At 40.3% G+C, this 16,441-nt stretch overlaps 1 protein-coding gene across 1 annotated transcript; it reads right to left on the bottom strand.

The window, feature by feature from the left end:
- Positions 1-2,794: 2,794 nt before the first annotated feature.
- On the bottom strand, positions 2,795-7,974 carry LOC117757093 (amphoterin-induced protein 2-like). The gene is made up of 2 exons (XM_034577863.1): positions 7,554-7,974; positions 2,795-6,170 (listed from the first exon to the last, which is right to left on the bottom strand). Exon 2 carries the CDS (start codon positions 6,072-6,074, stop codon positions 4,560-4,562), a length of 1,515 nt encoding a protein of 504 aa, XP_034433754.1. The 5' UTR covers positions 6,075-6,170; positions 7,554-7,974; the 3' UTR covers positions 2,795-4,559.
- Between the last annotated feature and the right edge of the window lie 8,467 nt (positions 7,975-16,441).

Genomic DNA, 16,441 nt, shown 5'->3' with positions numbered 1-16,441 from the left:
TTAGCAGACATTGTTAGAATCTATACAGCACATATACAGCAAAGTGTGGGACAAGTGCAACCAGCGTTATAGGATCAAACTCCACATGCTCGTACACGTTCAGCACTGTAATGTGCTGTGAATAGAGCAGGTCGCCATCGAATTGCATTTTATTTATTTTATTTAAACATGAAGTCCCTGGAGATAAGAAATCTCTTTTTCTAGGGAGAAATGCATCATTAATTTTTGATGCATCTCGTAAGAATGTCTGATACAACGTTTCATCAGTTATGTGCGGAAATTTCAGTTTTGGATCCATTAAGACAGCTAATGCACAGCAAATAGTTACATCAACTTTTTAAAGTATTGCAGAGTGAAGAATGAAGAGTCGATTGAGGTATCAGTTATGGTACGTAACCTTTTTTTACATTACAATGCTTCGGTCCAAACTGTCAGCTCACTGTGGATCGACTGTTACGAGGCCGTCATTAATAAAATCATGTTAATTAAACAGTGGGAACAATTTGCTAAATGGTGCCATTGTCTTGAATGAGTCCCCATTAATGTTTCTATTTAAGATACAACTCACACATCAATTACACTCCTGAATTATGGATAGTCAGGAAATTACTACATTTATATTAGGCACAGAAGAGATTACACGCCTCTGTGGTTTTGGAATTCACGTGAAATTATATCCTGCTGCTCTGTTACTACCACTGTTGCTACTAATTCAAATTCAGCTGCTCCCAGTACTACTGTCAATGCAACTACTGCTAAATTACAAGACCTGTAACAATGTGAAGATAATGCATCAAATCTTACTGTACATTAACTAACTGTAACTCATGTGCATTATTGTGCCATAAATCAATCCAAAAAGAAAGTGTGTACCAGTGATACGCTTTCATAAATACAGTATATGCACATTTGCACCTGATAACACAGATCCACAAAGCCAGTGTTATACTTTCTGCATCAAAAAGTATACAAACACCAAGAAGAAATATCATGAAGAGCCAAATCTCAGTTCTGGCAATGTGCACAAGGTTGGAAAGAAGCAAGTTAGCCAGTGTTCTGACAATTTTACATTCCACTGCAAATGCTACCATTGTTGGGTGGCAGGCAGATAGAGAGTTGTCTACATGAATATATGTTCCTGTATATAATGCAGCAATCTAGCTGCACAAAACTGCACTATAGTGTATATTTTATCTTAGGGGGACTCACTACGATAAAAAAAATAACATCCTACTTTTCCCATGAAGCAACTCAGCAGGATTTTCAATTTTTTCCATTCTTGCCTTGAACCAAGGATAGCAAGTGGAGGCCTTAGTCCAAAAATGTTTGTGTTCACGCCAAATCCAATGGGTACAAGGTCTCTGATGCAAAAGGGGCCCAAACTAAGTGTTTAAAAGTGTCCATAGACTCTTAAAGGAGTATTCCAGAATTTGCATATGGTACTGAATATGAGGACTCACAAAAGACAGACCTATCTACTATTTCTAGAAATCTTTTTCTGTCTGTATGCGGAAGCCATAGGTCAATAACCATTCCTATAATCTCCTTTTCATTTGGCATGTGTATTGTTACTGGCCCGTTGAAGTGCAGTGTCGAAATCTGGTGTGATTTGGACTAGCGATGTTAAATATTAAGATCAACAAACTTTGAATAAACAGGCAACCAGCATCAGTGGCTGGGACTTGTCAAATTAAGTGACATTGTAAATCCCAAGAACAGCACATTCACATCATCTGGCGCATTGTCAACAACGCTAAAATCCACTGATTCTCCAGTTTGGGTTTGAAGTACTGAGTCAAGCTTCACCAAACTTAAAATAAACAGGTGAACAGCTCTTGAAGCCCTGAATCTGCACCACTGTAGAGTCACGCAGCCAGTCTTTACTTGCCACGGCTCAAGGTCACTTTTACAGTTTTAGAACGAAAGCTGCAACCGGCATTACCACAGGACAAGCGAACATGCACTAGATTAAAAAAGGGAGTCAGAAATTACCAAAAGAACCCTAGTAGAGGTCAAGCTAAAAAAAATACATCCTTTGATTCTCATGATTAAGCTGTATAGACTAATCCTCTTTAAAGAAAGAAAGGCAAGAAATTAAGACAAGGCTACAAATGAAATTAAGAGAGTTACTTGAACCTCTAATACTCAAAATACAACGACAAACATGAGAGCTGCTATTTTCTGCAGATACAAATGTTAATTCATTAAAATTATATAATTTAATAAAGTGCAAACTTGTTCACACTCTCTCAGCACTCTCTCCAAATGTCACAATGCTGACCTTTGAAAGCACCTTGTCATGGTGAACAGTGTTGGGATTCTTAAATTAGTCCCAATGGGATTCATCACTACCTGAAGCCTCCATTCAACACCTGAAATTTTCCTCTCACCCATGAATGCATGAGGCAGTCGTGAAACACTCCTTGTGTCCTTGACATCACAACATAGTCTTTCCACTTGGAAAAGCTATTGGCCAACAAGTGTGCAAGGGAAAAAAAAAGGTTTGGGTTTTGCCTTTTTTTTTCCCCCACGCACACTGGAAAGGCTTGTAAGAGGATTTTTGAAAATGCGATTTGTTGACTCACTAAGAGGTTATTTGTCATACTTAAATCCTACTGATGTAACACTACTTTTCATCTTTCACCCGAAAAAGCCTCGTTTCATTCCACATCAGAGTAATTCCAAAAAAGGTCGGACCAGAGAGAGAGACGCCAAAAATGCTGAAGATAAGAACTAAACAAGTTGAACACTGGTATATTCGCTTGTAGGGATAAAAGAACACACGCAGGCTGCAAAATTGAAACTGTTTATTTCATCCCTACAAATATCAGTCATTGTAGTACTTTCACTGCTTCTACTTAAAATGCATCCTGTGTCTAACAGAACAACAAATATATAAAGTTGACAGTGTGTACATGTACAGCCAAGGAAACTATAACAAGACTCTTGGCACGTTGGAAATGATTCCACACACCTATACAATCTGACAAGGAGGACAAAGGAATGTAGGTCACGAAGGGCTTGGGGCGAGCTGGCATACCTCCCTCTGATTTCTGTGTCACTGATCTGGGCTGACTGGGGCTTCACGGCTGAGCCCCAAATCCACAAGGTGGAGGTTGAGGGGGGAAGTCCAATTTTAACAGCAAGAAAAGGGAACAGGTTGACAAGCATGCAGGATGCTGTCTTTATATTTACAGACATTATTAGAAGTATTACTTTTTGATATATTTGGTACTTCATACTTCATTCTGGCATTTGTCAAGCAAAAGATCCATGCTTATTCATTAGACTAAATGTGACAGTCCACAAATATTATGAGAAAAAAAACTCTAATTCAAGTGGTTATCTAGCCATGCAGATTTAATTTGTCTCTACCCTAATGTCATGGAGTGGACTGGGACTTTATGAGGTCTCACAACAGCATGAGCAACATGTGTCCCAGTTTTCCAAATGACCCCTTTTCAAATGACCCATTTTTAGTTTTAAAAAAAAAAACGAGGAAATGGGTTTGTCATTTGAGTTAACCAGACTTTAAAGAGAATTCAGTTCATTGAATGCATTTTGTCAAACTAAAAACAAATCTGTTTATCTGTCTGTGTTCTTACTTTCTAACCACCAAATAGCAGTGCAATGAGCAACTACTGTGTTTTTGAGTATTGTACTGGGACAGTGCACTGGGACAGTAAATTGCATTTAAAACCAATCCATAAAGATGTGAATGAAGGGTAGACTTTCAGCTTGAATTCAATAAGAATACAACTTGTCCTTAAACTGGTTACTTGTGAGACTGTGCATATGGAAAGACTATGTATAAACATGGCTCTAATTCCTGAGCAATTAATGCTATATTTTTGTTAAATCCCTTGAATTTAAGTTGAAAGTCTATAATTCAATGACATCTTCATGACTTTCACCAATCCAATGTAATACTGTAAAAGGTACGATCACAAAAAGTGTCACTGTCAAAACACTTGTGTCTTTACAAAATACAAATTTGACTTTCACATTGTTATATTAGCAGGTAAATTTTGGCCTGACAAAGCTCGGATAATTTCACATATATACGGCTGCCATGTTGAAATGATATGCTCCACAGAAGGAAACCAACGGATTGAAAATAACAAAGGTCTCTGTGACAGCAACATTCACAATGCACATACCTTATAAGAGCCATCAATGCCTCTTGCAGTTTATCAAATCAGGTGTGAATATTCCTCTCTGCCCAATTTAAAAATCCTCCCACATTATTATGATCTTTCTGATCTTTGCGGTGATAATTTCCTCTTGGTAGCTGCACAATTTCCATATGAACTGAATGAAAAACAGCCCACTTACAGCTCAGTTGAGACAGGATTGATATTCTGCCCATACACAAGGACTGTACAGTCTGCTTCAGAACAACAACCCAAACCCTACAGTGGAAAAGTACTTCACAAGAATCACAGTACTCTAGTTTACATCAAATGGATGTTTTCACCTTGTACTGAACCAAGACTTTGAAAAAAAAGCATTTGGGTTCAGACTATAGGAATGCATGTGTGGAAAATGTAATTTTCTTGCTATGCTATTTGAGCAGGATCTATGGGGGACAGTGGGACAGTCCTACTTCCATTCTTGAGAATTCCTTCAGTAGTTACATGACCCAAGTTCATTGCTGGTGTTTTGGACCCGCCAATATCAGAGTCCTCTGCTTGAGGCTCTAAGAAAGCCACCCTCTTTCCATTTGACCGCCGCTCTCCTGACTCTGCCTCTCTGGGGTCTGAACAGAGAATGATGGCTCGCCCGCCGCACCCTCTCGATCCACCCCGGCTGTCTCTGCACCTACAGGGGGTGAGGTAGAGGTAAAGCAGCACCAATATGATGCTGACCACACAGGAAGCAAGGGTGGTGAACGCAGTGTTGAAATGCTCTGTGCCACTGCGATGTGTCAAGCCACTCGCAGAGGCAGTGCTCAAGTTTCCGATCACAACAGTTACCTCAACAGACTCGTAGGGGTCATAGTGGCGCTGGCGGGCTACCACACACCCATATGTGCCAGAATCCTCTATGAGTGCTCCTTGGATTTCAAGGGTGCCATTGGGGAGAACTATTAAATGGGCACTTGGATCATTTGTTGATGAATTCAATACAGTCCTTGGGGTAACCCAGAAGACCACAAGGCCCTCCTGGGCTGAAGATGCCAACCCTGGACATGGCACTCTCAGCCATTTACCAGGCTCTTCTTGGTTAGTCTGTGACTCAAGGGGCGTATTTGACACTCCCTGCTGGCTACAAATAGGCCCAGGTCCAGAAACATCCATGCATGGGTATCCATCTCTGAAGTCCATCAGGGGATGGTACTGTTTCCACATCCAGTACTCAAGTAAGGCGAGTAAAGCACAGTCACAGACCAAAGGGTTTTCCTGCAAATAAATGCTACCTTGTTGGGTGAGAGACAGCAGACTCTGGACAGGCACCTGAGAGAGCCTGTTGTAGGACAGATCAAGAAAGGTCAGGTTACGGGGCCCTCCGGGTTCCCAATACAGCCCAAAGGGAAAAGTCTTCAGTCTGTTCCCTGAGAGGTAGAGCCTCTGCAGGCTGTGAAGATCGCTGAAAGCCCCTGGATTGATCAGGACGATCTGGTTGTCATACAGCAGGAGCTCTTTCAGTTCCTTCAACCCAGTGAAGAGGGAGAAGTTCAGCGCTGTTATTTGGTTGGATGAGAGGTCCAGGTGCAGGAGATGTGGCGTGACATTGAAAGCATTTACCTCAATTTGGCTTATGGCGTTTCGGCTGAGAACCAGTGTAGCAAGTCTTGCAAATTGTTGGGGAATCCAATCTGTTGGCAGGGTAGTGATAACATTGTGGCTCAGGTCCAACCGTGTGGCATAACTTGGTAGATCAAAGGGCGTTGTGGACAGATTGCGGCCGCTGCAGGAAATTATATCACTGGCACAAATGCAATCGAGTGGGCACACAGCCACAGAGGGAGGGAAGCCAAGACACAGGAGGAGCAGCAAGGCTGCAGCAGGAGGGTTGCAATGGCGGCCTCCAACATTGGTCTGGGCAAAAGGCTGTGACGCAATAGGGCGCATCCTGGTCTTCCCTCAGGGTGGGACCTCAGGTCACTGTCTCACTGGGTGTACACATGTCAGGTTTAAAGGCATCTGATAATTGACAGCTTTTATCAACTGAGGAGAGAAAACAAAGGAGATACAGAGAACATGGAAATTAAACTTCTTATGTTTTATTCTTCCACAACTTATTATAATGGTATATATCACCATACTGTCTATTTAACAGAATCTACAATATGCCTCAATCATAGGAACATTTCTAATAGGTAAATGAGTCAGCCACACTGTTAAAACCAGTTTTTAATGATATGGATGATCAGTGTATATTATTATAGTAAGACAAAATTATAAATCAAATGTAAATAAACAGTAGGAACACATAGTCCCAGCATATGAGTGAAAATGTAACACAGGGAAAGGCATTATATGAATGCAACTCTAAAAATAAATAATGATCCACATTTAAATCCATCAGTGATCGCTGCTGGCATCATCTGCACCTGACAACTGTTAGAAACTGCTAGAACAAGTGTAACTTAATCCCTACATGTTGGTAATCCATACTCCTCTCCTATTTCCCACCAACACATTACAGTCTGCTGCTTGCTTTAGCCAAGACGTTTTTTTAAACTATTCTTTTCATTCCTTTTTCCCCCCTTTACAAGGTATTCCTCTAATATTTAATATCTGTTGGACACTTCCCCTCTTCAGTATCAATTTTGGCAGATCATTATGGCGCTCAATATAAAAGGCTAATAATTCAGATCAATTAGGCTATATTATGCAAAATATGTACTATGCTGAAATGTTTGTAAAATTATAACAATTATAAGTTACATGCCTCAAATTTTCAAATTGTCCACAAGCAGCTGTTTTCACTGCAAAGCTGTGAACATAATGATGATTTAATAAGATAAGTAATCATGCAGATTAACTGTAAACAAGCACAGAGTATAACTGTGGAACATTGTTTAGAGGCTGCAACATTTAACCAATTGATTGGTTATATATCAACAGAAAATAAATGTGGATCAATCAAGGAATAGGCTAACTGTAATGCACCCTTTTTATTGTTTTTATGCCATTGGAAACTGAATGTAGAATGTTTGACTAGAGACTTTCAATGAGGTCACGTTTGGCTCGGATCAAATTATTCAGAATATTTCCTGACCATCTGGAACTAAGACAATTAATCAAACACGGTTAAGCTGATGAATTAATACTGAGGACTTGTTTCATACCTCGTGAAGTTAACAGAACATAATAAAATAATGTAAGAAATGAAAGTGAATCAAAACGAGTATAATGAAAACTGGTTGTGGGTGAAAACTATTCAATAACACTATAATTACTGTTATCATTATTATTAGAAATAAACTCTGTCCTTTCCTGTTGTCTTCCTGCACATGACTGGGCTCAGTGGGAGATAACAGGCAGCGGCTCACCACTTCTGTGGAACCCAAACAGAACAAACAATGGACCCAGCCGACAGCTCACCTCCGCGCCCACACCGCTGCCTCTTCACAGCATCGTCTCCACGTCCCGCTGGTGAATCCCAAAAATCCCAAACGCAACTTCGCTCATTTCGTCGCTTCCACCGATGCAGATAATCCGCCGAGAGTGTGCGGGAGTGGGGGGTGGGGGAAACAGGGAAGCCGCGGCTGAACTGCTCACCTGCAGGTCGGGTTGCGTGTCGCTGCGGGAGGGGTCGTCCTGAGAGTAAATACGGACCTGATCAGCAGCCAACACGCAAATAGTGAGAGAGGGGATGCTGCCCGGAGGAGGAGAGGGAGGTGGAGGAGGAAGAGGAGGAGGAGGAGGAGGAGGAGGAAGCATCAGCGCCACAAGACTCAAATGATTCTTCCACAGCTGGATTCTTTAAGTCAGGGTCAAATGAGTCAGAGCCAAGTTAACCACCAGGCTCAAATTCTTCTTTGAATGAAAAATGATGACTTTACGTTTAAGGTATACACCTTATACACCTCACACCTGAGTGTCAGATGGTCGTATTCAAGGGATAGTTCACCCAAAAATGAAAATCCACCCATTATCTATTGATCACTATGCCGATGGAGGGTTGGGTGAAGTGTCTGAGTCCACGAGACACCTTTGGACTTTTAGGGGTAAACAGGGTTGCAGCCAAATCCAATACAATTGAAGTAACTGGTGAACACTTCTTCAAACATGACATGGCTCAATACTGCGCCTGTGGTGTCATCCCAGTGTCCGTAAGCCCCGACATTAAAATTCGACTTGAATTGTGTTGGATTTGGCTGCAACACCCTGAAACTCAAAAAGTGTTTCAAACACGTCCCCCACCCCTCCATCGGCATAGTGGTGAGTAGATAATGAGTGAAATTGTATTTTGGGGTGAACTATCTTTTATTAGTCTTCTCATTGAAATTCTATTACATGCCCTGAATACATATTAAACATTTATGTGAATGTTTTTTAGTTTTTAAGCTGCACCTGAAAAGACAGGAAAAAAATGGCCTGGTAGCAGAATAAAGCTGCACTGATCATTATAAATAATACCTTAATACCTTAATTATTAATATAATATAATAATAATAAAACAATGGCTCAAATACGAACATGGCATGTGAAAGGGGGTTGCCAGTAATGAAACACCCACCGAGTATTATCACTCTGCAGTTCACCTGAGTTATATGGAGCATTTTAGTGTCTCTCTGCTCATTGTTTTGGCTTTATGAGCCACAACGTTCCTGTTTTGATTCACCTCCACTACTCTCATTAACCCTGACTGCAGCAGCATCAGGCATACAAAAAATAAAAAAAGAAGCTTTAAAGCCACTGCTGCCCACGCAGCACCAAATGGCAAATGAATTCAGCGATTGGCTGGTAAACATAGTGGAGCATTTTGCAGGTAAAGAGCCACATATTTCCCTCAAGAGTTGGTGGAGCCCGAAATCAGAGATAAAAAAGGAGAGCAAATATTACAATAACTTTAGTGGAGTGGTCAGAATCGCCATGTCTGTACAAAGAAACCCCTTCCATTAAATGACTGACTTAAATTCAGGTAATATTACTGTAGAACTAAGAGATCTGCCATGGTGTACCAGTGGTATTGATTAACGCCTAAAGACCTCTTCTCACTGACAGAAACCAACTGCTTCTATGTGTGCAGTGCAGTCTGTGTTCACATAAAAGATTGAGATGTTGTTCTTGCAAGCGGCTCATAACCCCCGCAGAGATTGCCAACCATGTCCACGACCCCGGCACTCGGCTGTTAATGGTGGCTTGCCAAGGACGATTTGGTTCATTAGAGATAGCATCATTGTAATTAAGCATCTGTGACCTTGAAGTCTTTTGGATTTTTTTCTAACAGAGCCACAGCTTCGTCATTGCTGGGTTGCACTGTCCTGTTTTTTGAGTATCTATACCAGTCTAAAGAATTTACCGGAAAAAAACATTGACTTGTGGAAGGTAAACAAGCATTGATGCAGCTCTTTAAAAAAGTACCCCTTTTAAACTGTAAAAGCAGAGCAGCAGTTTAATGTGCTTGTTGAGGCAGAATATTTCACATGGCATTAAATTGTGCAAAGGGTTTAGCCTGCATAATCCCAATTATCCGAGTAGTGTTTGAATACAACATTTTGTCTTCTGTCTTATTTGTTGACTTTATGTTGCCGCATTTGGTCTAAATTGTTCTCCATTAGCAGTGACATTGAAAACTTTATTTTCTTAAACGCTTTCTGTCTGTGCACCAGAAGCTGTTTACCACTGCGAATGTGTGACAGTACAACAAGCAGATGGTGTCTTTCATGCCACATCAAAGTATTCTTCCACCTAATCAGTTTGTCAAGGTTGTAAGCTGTGTGCTTGGAGATCCCTCTGCAGTGCTTTTCTTCCCCTTTAACTCTTTTGTTCAGTCCTGTCGATTCAACACCTGACAGAAAAAAGAAAATCTATTAAATTCTCATTTCTGAAAATGAGTCAAATCTATTAGCTGAAAGAGAAGTGAGGATGAGGCCTGTTGTTTTATAATCCCGATTTCTGTCTCATCACAATGTTCTTGTAATTATGAGCTTTCCACCCGGGACAGCGTGACAGGCAAATCGCTGTTTGTTTCCATGGCGCCGACCGTCAAAGGGGATGGCCTCTGGGGAATTTTCACCAGACTGTCCGTCTTCGCTCCGCAATCACAAGGTCAGGTTGTTGATACGCATGATTGGTTGGACTAACATATTTATAATTTCTTCACAATTTCAGACAACTGTTTGTTCTTTGATATAAGAATATGAGAGCCGTAATGATCCACATACAGAAAGAAAGAGTATTCTCAGTCCATTCAGTCGTTCACTTTGCTACGATCAGCTTTTGTTCCTTCAACTGTGGATTCCACTGTCATTCCACTGGCCCAAACCACTCATTTCCTGACATAATGATGAGGAGGACCATCCTATCATCACAATTAGAACACATAAAAACATCCTGAACTGTAGACAGGAGGTTTACAACATTAGATGTTTTGAAAGATAAAGGCAGGCATAAAAAGAACCAATGAATTTACTATTCTTATGATGTAGTTTCTCCATTTCCAAAACAGATAATGTATTACTGTCAAGACAAGCCCTTTCCAATTTGCCACTTTGGTAAATATGGCTATTTGCTTTATTTTCAAAGGACAGTGAGGATTGCTACTATACTCTCATGTTGCTCCATTTAGCATGACGGTACAGATATTTAGGCAGAAGCATTAGGAAACTGTTTACTTTGCTCTGTCCAAAAGTAACTGAAACAGTGCAGTACATCTTCAGCTGGAATAAAAAAAAAAATAGTGGAGACTACAAGGAGTTACTGTGTCTGCCACAGAAATTGGCACATGATCCATTATAAAACTTGTCATTTTCACACTTTGTGTCAAACAAGCTGTAACGTGCTTGATGGTTATTTTTAGAGCTGTTGGTAGATGGATGTAGTCTCCTGTAGCTACTCAAGATCTAGGCTAGCTGCTCCCAGTCTTTATTCTAACATTAGGTTGTGGGCTCCTGCAGATGTAGCTTCATATTTACAATAAGATTAGAGCAGAATCAACTCCTCGTCTTGCTCCTCATCTTAATAAATATGTGTTAATATACATGTGTCAAACTACTTATTTTTAAGGTATAGAATTTTAAAATTAAATACTGTTTGTCATTCTTAAAGACATTTCAACATCAGTATTTAGATATTAAAGATTCCAAGGTTTTCATGTTTTTTGTCTAGTGTCCTCACACAAGTAAATAGATCCACACACAAACACAGACATTTATAGCATAAAAATGATAAAGTACAGAGGTCAGGTTACAAACTAAAAAGGTGCATCATCAAAATGTAATTTTGGCACTAATGTTTCTCCACTGGGACAGAACTATCAAGTATGAACTGTGTCCATTTGAAGTAATTGAACTTTGAGTATCTAAAACTGAACTATGCTTTTAAAAAAAACTAGAATGAATGAGCCCACTGATGAACAGGAAAATCCTCCATCCACCTTCTGAATACAAACACTTGGAGGATGCTAGTATTAAACCATTAAGCTGATCATCATGTGCCAATTACAAACATTTCCCTTTGAGAGCTTATATGGAATGATGCAAACTGTGCACAGTTGTTGCTAAGCCTTAAAAGGAGCAATTAATGTAAAACTCAGACATGAAGTGTATTAAAGAATCACTGCCCTTCAAAACGGTCCCTACGTTTTATAAAACGCTGCCGTGTGCTGCTGTTAATGATAACCCTTCAAACCGCACGGGGCTTAGGCCCCGCAAGAGTGGTTTTAATGGAAGGCGCGGCCATACTTGATTGAGTACAGATAATTACTGTAAGGGTTGACAAGTCCACATGTGTGAAGGGAGAGTGAGCCATTTTGTTTTCCAGTGTGCAGTATGCATCTTTGTTAGTTGTTTTTTTGTAATTAAAAGATTGAGCAACCAAAGTCTGCATGGTAAATTTTAAACATTCATTTGCAGAAAACAACTTATTCGGAGTAAGACTGGAGTCACTCTGCTAAAGGGCTCAAACTTGACTCAGACCTGGCTTCTCTTAATGCATATGACTTGATGGGTACATAAGGTTAGACACACGTTTTCAAGTGACCAACTGACGGCCACATGATAATATTTGTTACTTGCCATTACAGATTACGAATTTATTGGACAAATGTTGTAATTTCTAGTTGGCTTATGTACTCAAGGTAACTGAATCCAGTTGTGGTTTTAGTTATTCATTTAGGAACCAGTTTTACTGGGCTGTGCAACGCCGTTATGAGAACACAAAGGGAGGCTGGAGTTGTTGCAGACAAAGCATTTGTTTTGTTCGGAGATGCTGGTGATTCTCAGTGACTCAGACAGGCATTGTTCAGTCGTAAAATATGGAAAGACAGTCTAATACATTGTTAGCTAACAAATATGATATTGCCAGTCTGATCGCTTAACCAGGATGTAATGGAGACTAACAAATTTAGGTCAGCAGAATCACAGAAACACTTGCTGTGCAGAAAGCCTCCAACATTACGAAAGGGATGCAAATACTAAATGTCAATATGATGCAAGCGGCTGAGAGACTAGTAAATGTGACTATTAGAAACAACCAAGGATAAATAGATACAGTAGAAACTGGGAAAATGTTTGGAAGTTTGTAAATATATTGTTATAAAAAATGAGTATATCCTATAGATTGAACAGGCTGCTCCAGGGATAGCTAAATGAAACAGACTGCTGGGTCTTCTGACGGCATCTGGCCCATACATTTCCACATCTGGGCTGATACCGACGTTTACCTTCCAGGGTTGGCTGACAGCCGAGAAGATTCTCTGTGGGTGCGTCAGAATTGGTCCTGATGTGGAAGTAGCATCTGACAGTCACGCTACGCTGCATGTAGGCTGGAGTTGGCCCGAGGAACCGGGTATATATTGAGCGAGATGAAATATATGTGGCCCATGTATTCACCAGAATAAATTTGCTATCATCTCATGTTTAAAAGCAATCACACATCATCTATTGCCTATTTTTAACAACTATATTATCATACCACTTAAGCGCAAACGCAGTATAGACCACGATGCCTGCAGTAATACCCCTTGCATATTTGGACTCTTTCACAGCTGCCTATTGCCTTTATGTTATGTCTGAGTTCAAACAGTTCTGTTTTGCACTAAACAGTGAAGTGACAACCTGCACACATTTCTGTCCAGTTCAAAGCTGCCTACCACCTGTGAGTGTGTGTGAGATGTGTGGGTTTAAATAATGCATGTGGCACCTTGCAGGACCCTCGTGACATTAAAAATGTTTTTTTCATGTTTGAGTGTCCAAGCCACCGACTGCTACTGTGAATAATAAGTAATAACAAAATTACTGCAGTACTGAGGTATTTTAGGCAATAATGTTATTAAGTAAACTCGTCAAAACACTAAGAATCGTTAACTACAAACTCTACAGATGCAAGGTAAACACAAGCATGTGACCTTTCGCCCTCTTTGGGTTAAAGGAGATGCATCATTTGAGTGCAACCTAAAACCAATGTGTTAAAAGTGCAATCCAATGCCCATCCGGGTTATTTACTATATGAGCCTGTGTTGACAGAAGAGACAAAGACAAAGAGGTCTGGACATGAATATCAACAACTAATGTTGACAGTGGACAGCCTAGATAATTGCATTGTGCAGCAGGAATTACCATCACTATTGGCAAGTGTGCAATGCATCATTGAACACTACTGGCACTACTTCACACTGCAATTTTGCTTTTTTTTTTGTGTCATTTATATGGTCTAAGTCTTTCAGGTCTTTAAAGAACCTAAACGTGTGAGTATAGTTCGGTTTTCTCTCTGCTAAATGTGATTTCCTGCCTAGAGGGGGGTGGTGGTGATGGTGACTCACCAAGAGCTTAAGCTATCATTGCATTTACAAGACAGCTCTACATCTTCAGGGTAAAGCGGATGCTACAGTGATGCAAAAGTCATCGGAAAGTAACAAGTTTTGCCGGCCAGGTTTGGTTCGAATGCTAAATTTTGTAGAGCAAAACAAGAGTAAACATGGGTCTTGCTTTCCACTGCTGAAGACAGCTCTTGATTAGTAAAGTTGGCATTCACTGAAAGTTTTGAGCCTGTTTTTGACCTTAATTTCAGCTTTGTAATGCTTCATTTGTAATGCAGTGTACAGGGGGAAGCCAGGAGCAATCAGATGCTCCTGCCCGGCTGTTGGGTTCAGTCAGATGACTTTCTGACAACCGTCTTCAGGCACAATTGAGATATTGTCATGTGTCCCAAACTCAACACAGTGCCTCACATGGACAAAGAACATGGAGGCCAGGCTCCTCAAGCTTTGGCAACAACATATATGTACCTGCCTGTTCGATATTTCCTCCTCCTCCTTGTGGCAAAGCAAATCTGCAGCAGGACTTCAACTTAGGACTTGAACTGTGAACTTTGACTGGCAATGTCACAGCCATAACTGTGTTTTTTTTTTTAATAGTGAGCCAAGGTGGAGGAGACCCGGATATTACCTGTGTCGAACCAACCAGTACTTTGCGATGTGAGACTTGACATTTTTTGTAATTGCCCCACAACAGAGAGGCTGCCTGGCTGGCAGCGAGCTGGGAGACCGACAATGAACGCAAGTAAATGGAATGTGTTTCGATAACAACCACTACGATTAAGGACCACACAACCTATTTCTGTGTGCGTCAGATGCAGCACTGCCCACATTCAGCAAGCAATGTAAGTACGTAATTCACAGCGTCTGGCAATAATCAATTCCCTGCATTTGCATATGCGTGACTATCCCCTACGTCGTCAGCTTTGGCTTTCCATCGCAGTTGATTTTCTCATATCTTGCGAGACGGAATTTACCAACAGTTTTTATTATAAAAACCCAAAGAGTATTCACAGCTTAGGGGACGGAAAGTTCATTGCTTACATGTATCTCACGTAACACTGGCTATGTAGCAATAGGAAACATATATTCTGAAATATCTTCAAGTAGTGTATTGGAATATGAATGTCTGTAGCTCTTTTCTTTAAAAAGGCTCCCCTAAACAAGGCAAGGGGGAAGATTATAATGAGCACTGACACTATGACTGAGCAGACAAAAGAAAGGAATTTCAATTAATTCGGCTCACTGGACAATGAGTGTCACCTACAAACTTAAATTCGATAGAACACTAAAAGAGAAGCACCTGACTGCACTGCCTACACTGTGACTGACAGATGATCTCTGATACGTAGACGGTACAGAAACAGCACCTTGTAAATAAATTAAACCTTTGGATTAGACGGTAGCACACGTTCCACATGTCTTAAATTTCCCATTGTATCCATTCAGCTTTCTTTCTCATCTACAGAGGGCTATATAACATTTCCTTATCACCAGAGTACTGCAGGGAGACTAAATATTCCTCCGATCTTTTAGGTTAATGAAGTGGGGAAAGCACTTGTAAGAACTTAATGACTACAGATGAAAAAAGATTTTCTCCATTAGTGCTGCTCATGTCTTTGGATAAAAGTCTCTTCTGGCTACTGCTGTGTCTGTTTGGCAGATTTATGCCTGTGTGATGGCAGCTTCTCTGTATCGGATCTGGGTAACATTTCCCAGGGAATACTGCACAGCACGGGTCCTCCAGTCCAGCTCCAATTAAGAATAATAATTTTCTTACTCAAGCCTCGTGTCTAATTTAAATCAGTTCTTTTCCCTAAACGACAAAAAATAAATAAATTCAGGAGCTGACAATGACTTTGTTTCCTATGTGAGTTTATTTTGGCTTTATTCAGTAGGATTGGAAAAGGTTTAAAGTGCTTTTGAGCAGATTATTTCTGCGTATCCCAAAAAAAACAAAGCCTCCTGTCCTTTAATTTGAGTGAAACCATTTAAAGTACCAAACTGTATTTATGCACCAACAAGAAAAGCCTTTAAAAAATATCCCATCATAAGGATTAATTTACTCATTACTAATCAAATTTTCAATTACATTTGCTTCCGTTTTTCCCAAAAGAATTTGAACCTCTCTAGACACATCTCGTGGGGCAAGTTAAGCCATCAGTATCTACACCACTCTCACCACGATTCCTATAGTGGAGAAACGGCGCTCTCAGGTGGACACATGAGGTATTACTGCTCAGTCACAGCTCATTTTACTGTGTATTCATGCTGCATAAACATATCCTCATGTGTGGTTTCTCTTAATATACAAATTTAACCAGCAGTTTACTTTTTAATTCCAAGAAGAGTATCTGAACTTCCTGAATTCCCAAATCAAATTATTGCCTTGTTAAATTATTAGGAAATTACAGAAACATTTATACATTTAGCAAATCCCACTCATTTCCTTTTCTAATGAGAGTTCATTTAGAAGATTAAAACCATCCTCGTGTCTGACGAATAAATA

This window comes from Hippoglossus hippoglossus, chromosome 23 (genome assembly GCF_009819705.1).
Source record: "Hippoglossus hippoglossus isolate fHipHip1 chromosome 23, fHipHip1.pri, whole genome shotgun sequence".
Lineage (NCBI taxonomy): Eukaryota > Metazoa > Chordata > Actinopteri > Pleuronectiformes > Pleuronectidae > Hippoglossus > Hippoglossus hippoglossus.
The sequence above is the reverse complement of the archived record's forward strand: the minus strand, read 5'-3'. Positions and strand labels throughout refer to the sequence as shown.

Coding starts and splice junctions, on each gene's coding strand:
- LOC117757093 (XM_034577863.1), bottom strand. CDS start 6,074: ATGCGCCCTATTGCGTCACAGCCTTTTGCCCAGACCAATGTTGGAGGC.